Source organism: Syngnathoides biaculeatus, chromosome 13, assembly GCF_019802595.1.
Source record: "Syngnathoides biaculeatus isolate LvHL_M chromosome 13, ASM1980259v1, whole genome shotgun sequence".
NCBI classification, from domain to species: domain Eukaryota; kingdom Metazoa; phylum Chordata; class Actinopteri; order Syngnathiformes; family Syngnathidae; genus Syngnathoides; species Syngnathoides biaculeatus.
Genome location: NC_084652.1, coordinates 19,525,134 through 19,541,994, shown reverse-complemented (window position 1 = coordinate 19,541,994; position 16,861 = coordinate 19,525,134). Strand labels below are relative to the sequence as shown.

At 43.4% G+C, this 16,861-nt stretch overlaps 1 protein-coding gene across 1 annotated transcript in view; it reads right to left on the bottom strand.

The window, feature by feature from the left end:
• LOC133511045 (cadherin-24) overlaps positions 1–16,861 on the bottom strand; it is a 160,931-nt gene that overhangs the window by 101,646 nt on the left and 42,424 nt on the right. Inside the window, exons 2-3 of the mRNA XM_061839632.1 lie at positions 12,250–12,544; positions 1,491–1,610 (exon numbers count right to left, since the gene is read on the bottom strand). Of these exons, the coding sequence (XP_061695616.1) occupies positions 1,491–1,610; positions 12,250–12,532 (403 nt within the window). The 5' untranslated portion in view covers positions 12,533–12,544. The remainder of the gene's footprint in view (positions 1–1,490; positions 1,611–12,249; positions 12,545–16,861) is intronic.

Here is a 16,861-nt window from a genome sequence, read left to right as displayed (position 1 = left end):
ATTTCACAAGCCAGACCTGATTACCACCATACTTGTTGAATCAAGAAATCACTTAAAAAGAATCTGTCAGAGAACATGAAGTAGGCTCCAAGATCAAGAATTAATGCATCGTGCCACGATCCAAAGAAATTCAAGAAGAAATGAGGAACAAATGTGATTGAAGTCCATCAGTCTGGAAAGGTTACAAAGCCATTTCCTAGGCATGCGGCCTCCAGCGAATCACTGTCAGAGCCATTATCCACAAATGGAGAAAACTGGGAACAGAGGCAAACCTTCCCAGATTGGATGACTAACTAAACTTACTCCAAGAGTCTGCGACGACTAATCCAGGAGCGCACAAAAGATATCCTCGAACAAAATATAAAGGCTTGCGGGCCTCACTTAACGTCAGTGTTCATGACTCTACTATAAGAAAGACCCTGACAAAAAATGACATCCGAGGGAGAGTTCCCAGGTGAAAACCCCTGCTGTCAAAAAAGAATACAAAGGCTCGTCTCACATTTGCCAAAGAACACCTTGATGATCCTCAAGAATTTTGGAGAAACAGTCTCAGAACCGATGAGTGATAAATTCAACTTTTTGGAAGGTGTACGGCCCCTTACATCTGGGGTAAAAATGGCAAAGCATTATCAAATGCAAAAAAAAAAAAAACCTGATGCCAAAAAGTGAAGCAAGATTGTGGTAGTGTGGTTTGGGGCTGCTTTGCTGTCTCAGGATCAGGACAACTTGATGTGATTGATAGAAAAATGATTTCTGCTGAGAAACAGAAAATCCCAAAGGAAAACATCCGGCCATCAGTTTTAGCCCCCAAACTCAAGTGCTCTAGGATAATGAAGCAGGGCAACGTTGCAAAACACACCAGCAAGTACACTTCTGAATGGTTAAAAACCAGCCAAAATTAACCCTCGAGAAGCCAAGACATTCATATCCTCTTTTAAAATTTGATGTACTAATTAAATTAATCAACAGGCATCAAAGGAACACAAAAACACCACATTTGAAAAAATTTACTAATTTACTTCCGGTTTAGATAATGGGTCACATATGACCCAGTGGGCCTTAACTACCAAAAAACAATGCATTTAATGCAGACACATGTGAGATGTTGTGGTTTAAGGGTAAAAAGAGTAACTGTGATGCGTTGTGTTTTTACAGTGGGCCCTTCATTACACTGGGTCATATGTGAGCCCTAGGGTTAAGGTTTTGGAGTGGCCAAGTCAAAGTCTGAATTTAAATTACGATGTGATGCTGTGTTGTGACTTTAAACGAGCATTTCATGCTAGAAACCCCTCCAATATGGTGGAGTTGAAGCGCTAATTCCAAAGTGCAGTAGTTCACTTTTCTTGTAGTTTGACCAAACACATGAAACTCTACATATGCAAACTAGAACTGCACAGAGAATGCCAAAATTGGTAGAACGCAAATATCCGGGGGCTTGAGTAGCAGATGGAAGCACTCCCACTCCCGCTCATATGTAGAAACACACTCACCTGTCTGGGGATCAACTGAGAAGTACTGTTGGCCTTGCACCAGTGTGTACACTAGTCTGGCACTGTTCCCATATGTCGGGTCGTCAGCATCTGTCGCTGTCACCTGGATTATCGAAGTGCCTGCAGGTAGACAACAGGAAGAATTAAGTTTGAGAAATACTGTAAGGAGTAGGCAAAGTCAAAATAAGAAATATCTGGAGTGAAACAGTAAATATACAGCACCACTTTAGGTGTATTAGAGAGCTTTACACCCACGCATTCTCTCCTACTCACACATTTACTATATTTTCCCACACAAATGTGTGACAAATACTTTATTCACCTAATCTAAAAACCCACACAAACACACCCTCTCACTCTGCTCCCATTAGCCTGCCCCCACCCTCCGACTCCCACTGTCTCACTTCATTTCTCTTCATCTCCGTCTCCAATTTCTTTTTGCTCCCTCGTTCAATTGGACCTTCTGCCACTTTCACGGTCCTTCACTTACTCCCCTAAATCTTCTTTCTATGGCTCACAGTGTCAATCTGGCAGCAGCATTTTTTAAATTAGTGAGCAGAAAAAAAATGGAAATAAACAAAATCCAAAAGCATTTCAGACGTGTTTTCCATTCATATAAAGCAACACACACAGATTCTATATTTATAGTTAGGAACAGATGACTGATATTTTTCTGTGAGTCTCAAGCCAAACTATGTGGGAGGAAGAAAAGGAATTGGGAGAGCAACTGCTACCTCTTACCTGATTGAAGGCATAGTGGCACAAGGAACAATAGAGTGGTTGCACGCATACATGTGTGCATTTGTGAGTGCATGTCTAAATTCAGTTTGATCCTGTAACTGGTTTGATAAATGTCCATTATACAACATATAAAATTTTCAAAACTTTCTCTAATTATGAGGTTAACCAGCAACCTTAGAGGTCCCACAATAAAACCATACATCCATGCACTTTCCTGTTGAAAAATAATTAAATTAAACTTAACTAGAATGTTGTTGTTTTTTCCATGAGAACTGTTCATAAACCAGCTTCATATGTCCCAGTCCCATTTGCCACCTAATCAGTCCTAGTTCTGAGGTACAAGACAGGTTCCAAAAAAAATTGACCAAGTACTGGTTACAGTTTCCTGGAATGTCCAGTATTTCTATATGATTTGTATTAACGATGGTCAAATTCCAGAAAAGCAAGGAAAATTACTTTACTTTTTAATTACGTTTACAGCACAATAGGTATTGTCTATCTTGTTGCACACTGCATTCCAAATTGTTTGAAAATTATATTTTTCTCTGATTCTCCTAAATAATTGATTAAAATAAATTTCAAATTTCAAGTCTTCAACCATCAGAATTTAATTCAAAGTTTTTGTTTTTTCCAAATTATACTATTTTTTTTAGATAAATAACTTAAAATGTACAGTTTTGAACTGTTACACACAACATTTCAAGAATTCTTTGAAAGGTTATAAAGAAATGAAAATGTGACTTAACTGAATTTGAAGTCATGGTGTCATTATTCATTTATTTCTCAATGTATGCATTTATATTCCTAGCTTCCAAATGGATTGGATTGGGTTGGTCCTCAGCTAGTTAGCCTTCGGAAGAAAATATATCAATTTGAATTGTTTTAAAAGGTAATCAGTCAATTGTATTAATACTAGGAAAAAGGTGTGTACTTGATTCACATTACTTGAACTCAAGTCAGACTCAAGTCATGAATGTGATAACTTGAGACTCGACTTGATAATATGTTACAAGAATTGCAACTTGATACGGATTTGAAAAGCAGCTAACCCAAATGCAGGTCTCCAAGGCAAGGACATTTGACGTTGATTTAATACAAGGCAGAGGTCATACACAGGTAAGCAGTGCAATAAGAGCAAAGGCAGAAAAACATGAAAATGACAACTCCCCACCCTGGTCAGCGCGGTGGTCATCAAGGCAAACCATAGCGAGGTGCTTGGTTGAGTCGTTCAGGAGGATGACTAGGACGCCAAGCACCAGGGTCCTTACAGGACCACCCGGGTGGATGTCCGTGAAGATAATCTCCAAATGGCAAAGCAGCATCCAAGCAACAATAACAGATGGCAGATGCTGGCCGAGCATCAACAAGCCAGGAGCGAGAGGCGGCGGCTGCTGGTCGAGCACCACTGAAGCAAGGGTGAGAAGCGATGGCCATAAGTTGCGTGCCGCTGCCGGAGAGCAAGGAGCGTGGCCCTGTGTCATGCATTGCCGGAGCATGAGCAGGAGATGTCCGCTGGTTGAATGCTACCACTGGAGCGCACGATCAAGGGAGCACCGTGGGCCGGGCACTGTCGGAACAAGAGCATGCGGTGGACGTCGTGGGTCAGGGACCGACAAGGCATAGCATGTGATGGACGCCGCGGGTCGGGCGTCGTCATTGAAGGAAGAGCAAGAGAGCGGAATGAATGAATGTTCGGGATCCAACAAAACACGAGTGAGAGATTGTGGCTGTAAGGCAGGCGTCACCGGAGCATGAGAAGGACATGGCCGCTGGATGAACACTGATGCTGGAGATCACGAGTAAAGGCTGATCGCCACGGACTGGGCGCCGACGAGAAAAGAGCAAGAGATGGATGCCACAAGATGTGAACCGACGAAACAAAAACAAGCAGTGGATGCCGTGGCCCAGCACTGACAAAACAAGAGTAGATGGACACCATGGGCCATGGGACGACAAGACAGGAGCACAGGGCGGTGGCTGCAGATTGCCTAATCTTCTCTTCCAAGCCATTTCAAAACACTCTTCAGTCCGCCTCACAAAAGCCTCCGTCTATGAAGGGAGATGGCGAAAGACATGAGCAAGAGACATTGGGATGGCTTTATTCTGTGGGCAAAAGTTCACTGGGTCCATGTTTGAACAATTTGTTCTGTCACGAGCAAGCTGCAAAGCGTAGGACCCAAATTCAGGACTCCAAGCTGAAGACGTGGTTTCACAAGGATGTTTAAATCAGGGAGAGGTCGGTACACAGGTAAGCAGTCAAAATGGGCGATATGACAAAAACACGTAGCAAAGGCACTCTTCTAGTGTGAAAAACATGGCATATCAAACGAGACTTGACTAGACTATGGTGGCACAAGAACGGTGGGGCATGGTAATGAAGCAAATCATTCACAAGAACCCCGTGTACTCATGTGAAACACACGTAGGTGTGGATCACACACAACAAAACACACAACAAACAGGACATGACACATGAGGCTTAAGTACATGACATAGTTAAACAAGGTGCAGGTGAGCGGCTGCTGCCAGGCACAGAAGGTAAGGCAGTGCCATGACTTCGCCCCCGACAATTACATTTGAGTATTGGATTTTTTTTGTGTTCAAATACAGTAAATGTTAATTCTTAACATTAGTGCGACTTTATCGTGAAAAACATGAGTAGCAATAAAGCAACTGCTTATCCAACCTAAATACTTTTTTCTTTTTTGCAGTTTCTAAAATTTGTAGTATTTACAGGAAGAGAACGACAGCTGCCATGCATACATGGTCGACCATCCAGGTACTAACCAGGACTGACCCTGGAGAGATTCTGAGATCAAACCAGATGGGCATTCTCATGGCAGATCCTGGGCCTAAAAAGAAGTGACTTGGTCTTTATTCAAAAAAATGTCAATGGATAACCATTTTTTTTTATTATGTCTGTAGTGTATTGTACCAGGTACCTTTACAGTGAAAAAAATAAGTATTCAAACACCCTGCGAAATTGCAAGTTATCCCACTTGGAAATCAGGGAGGGGTCTGAAATTTTCATCATAGGTGCATGTCCACTATGAGAGAGATAATCTAAAAAGAAAATCACAATGTATAATTTTTAACAATTTATCTGTGTGATAGAGCTGCAAATAAGTATTTGAACACCTGTCTATCAGGTGGAATTCTGACCCTCAAAGACCTGTTAGTCCACCTTTAAAAGTCCACCTCCACTCCATGTAGTATCCTGAATCAGATGCACCTGTGTGAGATCGTTAGCTGTATAAAAACACCTCTCCACCCTATGCAATCAGTCAGACTCATACTTGTAACATGGCCAAGACCAAAGAGATGTCCAAAGACACCAGAGACAAAATTCTACAACTCCACACGGCTGGAAAGGGCTACGGAGAAATTGCCAACCAGCTTGGTGAAAAATGGTCCACTGTTGGAGCAATTATGAGAAAATGGAAGAAGCTAAACATGACGGTCAATTTTAATCGGAGTGGAGCCCCATGCAAGATATCACCTCGTGGGGTCTCAATGTGTCATGGGCCTGCTGGTCATGCCCTTGCTGTGTGGGTCCCCACACACCTGCACTGATTGGGAGACGAATACCTGCACCTCATCGGCGGTAATTAACCCCTTGTATATATAGGACCCAGCCGACGATCTGGCAAAGAGCGCCACCCATGCCTCGTTCCCGCACTTCCGCATTCCTGACGCCAGCCTCCTGTGTACTAACCTCCGCCTGTTTCCTGACCAACCCCGTAAGCCTGTCACTCCTGTTCCTGCTGCTTGTTCTTACCTACTCCCCGGCTCCCGACATTGGAGCAAATAAACACTTTCTCCTAGCTGCCTTCCTGTCCACTGAGTCATGCATTTGGGTCCGCCCTCAAGTTCTGGTTATGACAGAACGATCTGGCCAAGACATGGATCCAGCCGATTCAAAAGCCATTCGCCGTCCGTTACAGTTCCAAGGCAGATGCCTGGCCGAACAGGAGGCTGCTCTTCAGCTAACAAACCAGAGGCTTCACGAGATCTGTCCCGGCTGGAGCCATGGCTAGCTTCCCAGGCTAGCGTCGCTACCACGGAGAGAAGAGGAGTATTCAGATCGCGCCCATTGACATACAGGAGTCGGGGCCTGTACTGGAGATACCCATGGTACCATCCTGTAATCAGGACCTCAAGGAGGTCTTTTCTGAGGGTAAAGCTAAATCCCTGCCGCCACATCGCCGATACGATTGCGCCATTGAGCTCCTGCCCGGCACCTCACTCCCTCAGGGGAGGCTCTTTTCTTTGACAGGTCCGGAACACCAGGCCATGAAGGAGTACGTGGAGGAGTCACTGGCGGCAGGACTCATCTGACCATCTTCCTCACCGGCTGGAGCAGGTTTCTTTTTCGTTAAGAAGAAGGACACCTCACTCCGGCCCCGCGTCGATTATAGAGGACTCAACAACATCACCATTAAGAATAGGTACCCTCTTCCCCTGATCGCTTCCTCGTTCAAACTACTTCAGGGGCCCGGATCTTCACAAAACTGGACTTACGGAATGCGTAACATCTGGTACGCATCCGGGAGGGGGATGAGTGGAAGACGGCATTCAATACCCCTACGGGCCATTACGAGTACCTGGTGATGCCGTTCGGGCTGCCTAACGCACTAGCCGTGTTCCAGAACTTCATAAACTATGTGCTACAGGAGAGACTAAACAAAAACGTGTTCGTCTACCTCGACGACATACTAATTTTTTCCCCAGATGAGACCTCCCACATCGCACACGTCAGAGAGGTGCTACAACAACTACTACAAAATCAGCTGTACGTCAAAGTGGTGGAGATGTGCGAGTTCCACCGATCCTCTGTCTCGTTCCTGGGGTTCATCTTGGCGGAAGGACAGATCTGAACCTTGTTCTGATGTTTTTTATCAAAATAACTTTTCATTTCAACAAATACTACCTCGCGTTGCTGAAAATTCAATAAATTACTAATGTCGGGAAACTCTGTGGGAGATTTATTTTTTTCAAAAATAAAAAAAACATTTGAAATATATTCAGACAAGTGATGACTTGAAAATTATGCCATCATCTGCGTCAAATATTGAGAAAAATCAGGGAAAAATATCCATCTGTTCATTCATTTTCTACTTTTCTGTACCGCTTATCCTCATTAGGGTTGAGGGCACATTGGAACCTATCCCACCTTACCTTGGGGGAGAGACAGGGCGCACCCTGAACTGGTCACCAGACTATAGCAGGACACTATGAGGGAAACGATGTTGGGAGGCTAACAACAACAAAAGTGTAATAATGGCATTTACTTGAATAAACGGAATGCTTTCTTCAAAATCCTATATTTATAAATTGCAAAATACACATCAAAATATGCCAAGTGATGTCACAGAAAATGGGGCGGGCTGATAATAACGGTGCTGCATGAGCTTCCATCAATAGACCCATATCCCTCCTGTGGTAATTGCTTATTAATACAGTATCGCAAAATTTTGTCCCTCATTCGCTTCAGTTTTCCTGGCTATGTCCGTGGCTATTGTTCCAACATAAAGCAAATGCACTCTTTTCCGGTACAAAAATATTCACTTTACCAAGACTGGCTGTACTTTTTTATTATTATTATTTTAAAATATAAAGTTTTGTACATACATTATTTAAAATAATATAAAGCAATTTCCCTTTTGGAAAGCAATAGTTGCTACTTCCGAGTGGAACATCTTTTCAAGGGGCAGAGTGGAGTATAATGAAGATTAGAGCACTTTGTACAAGGTTTTGTGCAGCCATGCTTTGAATTACAATCTCAAAACACGTTCTGTCACTCCAAATCTTTCTGCAATATAATAAAAAATAGATATTCCTATCGCACTCCTGGTCTCTTCATTTCTATTCCAGGCATGCCTGTCATATTTTGCATGATCCTTTAGTGGTCACGGAAATATTCACAGGTCACTCTAGTTTTGACATGCATGCTCCTGTCTGTATTTTGCAAGTGAAAACACTTTTTTTCTGCAAAGCAGAGAAGTTAATTAACATTTCATCATCCCATCTATTTTCCATTCTGTCCGGTGAGCTGGAGCCAATCCCAGCAAACTAAGTAAGAGGTCAGGGTTCACCCTGGACTGGCCACCATTCAATCACAGGGTACATCCAGATAAACAACTATCTGTATTCACATTTACACGTCTGGACAAATTAAGAGTTAATTAGTCTAACATGGATATTTTTGAAGTGTACACGGAAGGTTAAGGTATACTGAGAAAACCTATGCATGCACTGGGAAAATGTAAACGTCACATTGGAGACCTTGAACCAGGATTCTGACCCAGTACTACTCAACTGTGAGGAAGAAACACAAACAACTACATTAAACCATTGCCATAAATGCTTCATTTTAAATGAAATTTTCATTCTTCATATACAATTAAAAATTATTAAGTCAACAATGGTTTGGGGCTTTTTTTTTTTTCAATTTAAAATTGATGAGAGATTAGCCTTCCTCTGCCTCCAGGTGAGGGTAAGGGTCCTGACTGTGGAGCCAGCAGTTCAGAATACTTCCCCTTTTTGGAGTCCTTGTTGGGGGAGCTGGAGAGTACTTCCACTGGAGACTCACTTATTTTGTCGGTGGACTTCAATGCTTACTTAGACAATGAAAGTGAGATCTGGAGGGACATGATTGGGGGGAACACCCCCCGCTCCTAACCAGAGAGACGTTCTATTACTGGACGGCTGTGTTTGTCATGTATTGTCCATAATGAACACCATGGTCACACATAAGGGTGTTCACATGTGCACTTGACCCAAAGAGTGGGAGGTGACTTCCAGATGGCTTCAAGGAAATTTTGGTTCACAATCCAGCATCTCGGAACGGGGAAACAGTGCACCGTCAACATTGTTTATGGTGGAGATGGTGGGTTGCTGACCATAACTTGGGATTTTGTGAGTCAGTGGAGCGAAATACTTCAAAAAAGTAAAAAATCTCAAATTTCATGGTCAACACTTCTCGTGAGGAAGAAGAATCTTGGGACTTTGAGGTAGATTCTTCTGTCTCTGGGGTTGAGGTCACTGAAGGGGTTTAAAAAGCTCCGGCCTGAGTTCCTAAAGAACCTTGATGTTGTGGAGCTGTCTTGGTTGACACACACCAGGAAAATCCCATGTACATTAGGGAAAGTGAATCTGGATTAGCAAACTAGTGTGGTAGGCATCCTTTTTAAGATGGGGGACCGAAAGGGGTTTTCCAACTACAGTGGGAACACATTCCTGAGCCTCCCTGATAAGGTAAAATAAAGGGGTCTGTAGGAATAATTGTGATCATAATTATCATACATTTGCTTCCAATAAAGAAAGGCTTTGCTCTGCCTTAGATAACGTGGCAGCCTCCTAGCATGAGATAGCAAGAACAAAAACATCTAATCATCAGAACTGTTAGAACTGGTGCCTGTTAAAGAAATGACACCACCACCACACATGTATTCAGCAATCTTCCACACATGCACACGCACATTAACAAACATGTACACCTTGTTTCAAACTGTTTTGCTTGTCGTCTCCTTTGTGCAACATCCATGTAAATAAGTCCTAAAACTAAATAAATAGAGGTGCTGAGGAGAGGATAATCAGAGAGTGCAGTGGTGAATTGTACGAGACAGTTCCTCTCCTCTCTCCTCACAAGACTTGAACTGGTGTCTTTGCTTCCTTTTTTGTCCTGTTAAATGAATGTCTGATTGGTGAACCTGACAGGGTCTGTCTGAAAGTCAAATCTCATATTACGGAAGAGTAGTGTGGTTTTTGTCCTGGCCTGGCACAACGGACCACGTTCTATACCCAGCATCAGAGTCCTTGAGAGGGAATGGGAATTCATCCAACCAGTCAACATGTGTTTTGAGGACTTGGAGAAGTTCTTCAATCATGTCCCTAAGGGAGTCCTCTATGGGGTGCTCCTGAAGTTTAGGGTACCAGACTCAGATATTGCCAGTTCAGTCCCTCCACAACCGGTGTCAGGATTTGATCCGCATTGCCCACAGCCAGTCAGATTTGTTTCCAGTGAGAGTTAAGACTGTGACAAAGTGGCCATTTGTCACCAATTACCTTTATTGACAGGATTCCTAGGCACATCTAAGGTCAAGGGTGTGTAGTTTGATGGTATCAGTAAAACCTCGCTGCTTTTTGCAGATAATGTGGTTCTTACAGCTTCATCAAGCCATCATTGCCAATTCTTGCTGGAATGGTGGAATGTGAACCAGCTGGGACGAAAAGCAGCATCTTCAAATCTGAGGCTGAGATCCTCAGTTAGACTGCCCAGGAGTGCTCTCTCTGGGTCAAGGAGGAGATCCTACACCAAGTGGAAAAATATCTTGGGATATTGTCCATGAGTGAGGGAAGAACAGAGCAAGTGATTTACAGGGTGATCAGTGCAGTGTCTGCAGTGATGCAGTCTGTATTGGTCTGTGGCGGTGAAGGAGCTGTGTCAAAAGGCAAAGCTTTCGATTTACCAGTCGAGCTACGTTCTCATCTCATCTATGGCCATGGGCTGCAGATCATAACTGAAAGAACAAGATTATGGATACAAGTGGCCGAAATGAGATACCTCCGCAGGGTTTCTTCCTCAGAAAAAGGTTGTGAACATCGGCATCCAGAAGGGGCTCACAGTCAAGCCGCTGCAACCTCCACATCGAGAGAAGTTAATTGAGGTGGCCCATACATCTGGGTAGGAGTTCTAGGCACGTCCCACCTGGAGTAGGCATCAGTGATGACCCAGGAGACGCTGGAGAGACTGCATCTCCGAGCCACCCTGGGAATGCCACTGGGTCCCTCCAGAAGAATTGGATGAAATGGATGGATTTTCTTTCAAAAGGAGCTCCATTTCATAATGAGCAGAGAAAGTCCAGAGAGGTTCAGGAAGTGAAATTGCAGAAGTGGCAACCGCGCCATATGCAGAATCTGAACATGAACTATTAAGTTTAATGGGCAGATTATGTGCACTGCAAATCTGCAATAAAAGATTGAGAGTTTGGGATAATAAAAATCATATATTTTGTCATATGAATTTGCATGACGAGACTACAATTGCATGTTAAATATCAGATATGCATGTGGAACGTTTCATTCTACATTATGGTTTATATTTTTATCACATGGTGTTCAAGTTTGAAACATTTATGATATCATGTTGGTGAGATGTTAAGCATTATGGGAACCAGACACAACCAAAAATATGGTAAGAAAACAGTCAACAATTGCAGGGATGACTTTTTTTTTTAAGAAGACAGACTTGGAGGAGGAGGAATACTGTGAGCCATGAAAACTTTTTTTAAAGCAAAGTATGTAAGGTGTAGGCATTTAGTTTATAAACTTTATGCGTTTCCATCTACTCAAACTTGCATCATTAGTTTACTGAATGCAACTCAAATGTAACAAAACCAGCATGCAAACTTTTAGTATTCATTTGACGTAAACTGTAATACAAAAAATAATCTATTTGTAGTTAGTGGTCTAACCTAATGAACTTATGTGATCTCCATCCATCCATCCATTTTCTTCACCGCTTATCCTCACGAGGAGTGCTGGAGCCTATCCCAGCTGTCAACGGGCAGGAGGCGGGGCACACCCTGAAGTGGTTTCCAGACAATCGCAGGGCACATAGAGACAAACAGCCACACTCACAATCACACCTAGGGGGATTTTAGAGTGTCAAATTAATGTTGCATGTTTTTGGAATGTGGGAGGAAACCGGAGTGCCCAGAGGAAACCCATGCAAGTACGGGGAGAACATGCAAATTCTACACAGGCGAGTCCGGGATTGAACCTGCGACCTCAGAACTGTGAGGCCAACGCTTTACCAGCTGATCCACCATGCCGCCCTGATGGGATCTCATTATATCTAATTAGTTACTCCACAATCAAAATCATTTGACACCCATCAGAGCTTTTCTCCAATAGAAACACAAATAATTACATAATGTAAAACAAACTGTTCTGCTTGGCGTTGATCCCTGTTGACTATTAATTTTCTTTTTGTAAAGGTATTTGAATGCCATACCTATATTTGCCATTTCAGGCACGATGGCGCTGTAAGGGCCTTCGTCAAAGACAGGTGGGTTGTCATTGATGTCCTGCACCCGAATTATGAACTGTGATGAGGGCTCTAGGGCGCGGTCTGTTTGCCTGTCGGTGGCCGTGGCAATGAGGCGGTACTCATCCTTCTCCTCGCGGTCCAGTGGCTTGGTGACGTGGATGTTTCCTGTCTTCTCATCGATCACAAAGACAGAGCCAGCCCCCTCGCCTCGTAGGACATATTTAGTGCGTCCATCGTTCCTATCCATGTCAGTGTGGAGCTAGGTAGAAGACAGACAAGAAAAGCATTTATATGAAAATCAAGACAAAAAACACCACTTTAAACTTTCCATTTATACATTTTCTCTACCCCAAAAACTTCTCTGGCTGGGGAAGAGACTGCAGAACATCAAATGTGAGTGGGGCACCAACCGGGAATTCATCACATGCCAACTTAATAAAAGTAATGTAAAAGACAACGATTCCTGTGGTTCCATTTAAAAAATGAGGAAAGTAAAAACAATTTGCTCTCCCCGTGCAAGCCTGAAATGGTGAATTTACAAATAGACAAGATAGCTGAGAAATGTTGCTAAAACACAACACAGTATACAGAATTTACATCTTCTTTTCCTTTCGCCTTGTCCTGTTAGGGGTCGCCACAGCGTGTCATCTTTTTCCATCTAAGACGAACTCCTGCATCGTCCTCTCTAACACCGGCTGCCCTCATGTCTTCCCTCACAACATCCACCAACCTTCTCTTTGGTCTTCCTCTCGCTCTTTTTCCTGGCAGCTCCATCCTCAGCACCCTTCTACCAATATATTAACTCTCTCACCTCTGGACATGTCCAAACCATCGAAGTCTGTTCTTTCGAACCTTGTCTTCAAAACATCCAACTTTGGCTGTCCCTCTAATAAGCTCATTTCTAATCCTATCCAACCTGCTCACTCCACCGGAGAACCTTAGCAACTTCATTTCTGCCACCTCCAGTTCAGATTCCTGTTGTTTCTTCAGTGCCACTGTCTCTAATCCGTACATCATGGCCGGCCTCACCACTGTTTTGTAAACTTTGCCCTTCATCCTAGCAGACACTCTTCTGTCACATAACACACCAGACAACTTTCACCAGGTGTTCCAACCTGCTTGGACCCGTTTCTTCACTTCCTTACCACACTCACCATTGTTCTGGATTGTTGACCCTAAATATTTGAAGTCATCCACCCTTGCTATCTCTTCTCCCCGGAGCCTCACTCTTCCCCTTCAACCCCTCTCATTCATGCACATATATTCTGTTTTACTTCAGCTAATCTTCATTCCTCTCATTTCCAATGCGTGCCTCCATCTTTCTAGTTGTTCCTCCACCTGCTCCCTGCTTTCATTGCAAATAACAATGTCATTTGCGAACACCATGGTCCCAGGGGATTCCAGTCTAACCTCATCTGTGAGCCTATCCATTACCACAGCAAACAGGAAGGAGCTCAGAGGTGATCTTTGATGCAGTCCCACCTCCACCTTAAATTATTCTCTCACACCTACGGCACACCTCACCATTGTTCTGCTGCCGTCATACATGTCCTGTATTATTCTAACATATTTCTCCGCCACACCAGACTTACGCATGCAGTATCACAGTTCCCCTCTTGGTACGCTGTCACAGGCTTTCTCTTGATCCACAAAGACACAATGTAGCTCCTTCTGACCTTCTCTGTACTTTTCCACTAGCATCCTCAAGGCAAATAATGCATATGTGGTACTCTTTCTAGGCATGAAACCATGCTGCTGCTCGCAGATATTTACTTCAGTCTAGCCTCCACTACTCTTTCCCATAACTTCATTGTGTGGGTCATCAACTTTATTCCTCTATAGTTCCCACAGCTCAACATCGCCTTTGTTCATAAAAATGGACACACTTTTCCTCCATTCTTCAGACATCTTCTTGCCCGCTAGTATAATGCTGAATAAGTTGGTCAAAAACTCCACAGCCATCGCTCCAAATTGCTTTCATACCTCCACAGGCATGTCATCAGACCAACTGCCTTTCCATTTTTCATCCTTTGTAATGCCTTTCTAACATCCTCCTAACTAATCATTGCCACTTCCTGGTCCTTCACACTTGCCTATTCTATCACAAGTCTCTCTCTGTCTGGGATGCTCAGAAATACTTTATCTAGTTCCTTCCAGAATTTCTCTTTCATCTCTAGGTCACATCCTACCTGTGGGGCATAGCCGCTAATAACATTATACATCCATCCATCCATTTTCTTTGCCCCTTATCCTCACGGGGGTCGCGGAGAGTGCTGGAGCTCATCCCAGGTGTCAACGGGGAGGAACCAGGGTACACCCTGAACTGGTTCCCAGCCAATCGCAGGGCACATCGAGACAAACAGTCGCACTCACAATCACACCTAGGGGCAATTTAGAGTGTCCAATTAATGTTGCATGTTTTTGGGATATGGGAGAAAACCCACACAGGCACAGGGAAACATGCCAACTACACACAGGTGGGTCCAGGATTGAATATGGGACCTCAGACATCATCATGTCAACCAACCCCATGAGGTTTTCCTGTTATAGTCCCAACATTCAAAGTCCCTACAATCAGTTGTAGGCTCTGTTAATTTCTATTATTCTTCTGCCAATAAATCCGGTTTCCTCCTCTTCTTTGTTTTCAACCCACAATAGCTAAATTTCCACCGACACCCTGCAGGTCAGTGGTGCCGGGGGCGGGCGTTGTTAACCTGGGCCATGACCGATCTGGTATGGGAATCTTTAGATGAACACTCATATATGTATTACACCTTCGTGATGCAACCCTCTCCATTTATCCGGGCTTGGGACCGGACTACAGATTGCACTGGCTTGTGCCCCCATAGGGCTGCATTAGTATAGAGGATTTACATGTTCATGCTATTTTCTCTGTTCATACCTGTACAGTGTAGTAGTTATGAAACACATTGTTTCATCTCAGTCATATTGCCAACACATGCCATCCTCTTTTAAAGCCTCTCTTCACTTCCAAGGAGCTTCCCAGTCCAAAACTTACAAGCCCATGCATATCAATTGATCTGGCTATTTAATGAAAACTCCAAATCAAGGGAATAATGAACAGTCCCCCAATCAATTATTCCCTAACTAATAGGAATGTGTGGGATGAGTCTGAAGCGCATGGCGGAGGGACATGGTATATCGATCTCAGCCTTCTGTTGAGTTGTATTAGATTGACTCCTAATGGGATGCTAGTGTAGCATAGCTGCCAGGCCTTCTGCTGAAGCACAAAATTCAATCACAATATGTGCACATTAGTGACTTGAGTACCACCTGTGACCAAAAAAAAAAAAAAAAAAAGAATTTACAATCCACCCCAACAAATCAGACCCTGCGAAACACCAATGTCTACAAACTCAGGAAAGAAATAACGCGTGGCAAGAGCAAACTGCATTTGCTCAAAGATAGGTTTTGACAAAATTCGACCACATTGCTCTACAGTTAAAGATCTGCAGCAACAACCCGAACACTCATTATAGTTATTTTTTTAAATGGTATGATGACTGGCAGTTTGGTGGAACGACTTGTTGGAGTGTCTGCCTCAGAGTTCTGAGGACTGGGGTTCAATTCCACACACCCCTGTGTGGAGTTTGCATACTCTCCCATGCCTGCATGGGACTCCGTTTTCCACCCACAACCCAAAGACATGCATGTATTGGAGACTCTAAATTGCCATTAGTTGTGATTGTGACTGCGAATGACTGTTTTGATGTGCCCTGCGATTGGCTGGCAACCAGTTGAGGGTGTACCCTGGCTCCTGCCCGAACTCAGCTTGGATCGGCTGCAGTGCTCCCGCGACCCTTGTGAGGATAAGTGGCTCAGATAATGGATGGATGAATGGGTATGATGACTACCTTTTGGTTTACAAAAAATGTGTACAATGAAAGGCGAAGTATGATATTCAACAAGAATGTATTGAATTGTGTTGGGATGAAATATATTCAAGACAATACCAAAACAACTAATTCCTCATTTTAATCTTCCTAGGCAATAAGAGAATGTAGAAGGAGACTTGGGGTGAAAACTATCAGAGAACAATACTGAGACAGTCTGGTTTGAACACAAGTAACATTGCAACAGTCATTTTTACTTTAGATGTGGGAGGACATCCAGTGAGGACATGCAATAACTAACCAGGAGAAACAGATAAAGGACAGGAAAGGGCAGGACAGGGTGTTGGAAAATGAGCAAGACAGTGCTACTGTTCAGTAGTGCTATTGGATTCTTTTTTTACTGTTTAAACACCTGTAAGAACCTGTGAGTTGATATGTCGATATGACCTCTGTTGATATAAACGGTTCCAGCACAAGTACTTCAGTACGTCTATAGTGTTGCTATTGAAGTTATTAATACATGAACACCATTTTGCATGCATGTTCGTCAATTGGTGTATGGATTTGCTTCGCCAGCAGATCGGGGTAGGGTGATGGAGTGGCGGGGGGGGGGGGGGATAGGCAGTGGACCACCGCCCCCCACACTAACCATGCTCTGGTATAGGTAGTTCATTTTTTATTTTCTTATCAAGGAAAACATAAAATAATGTTCTCCTCAAATA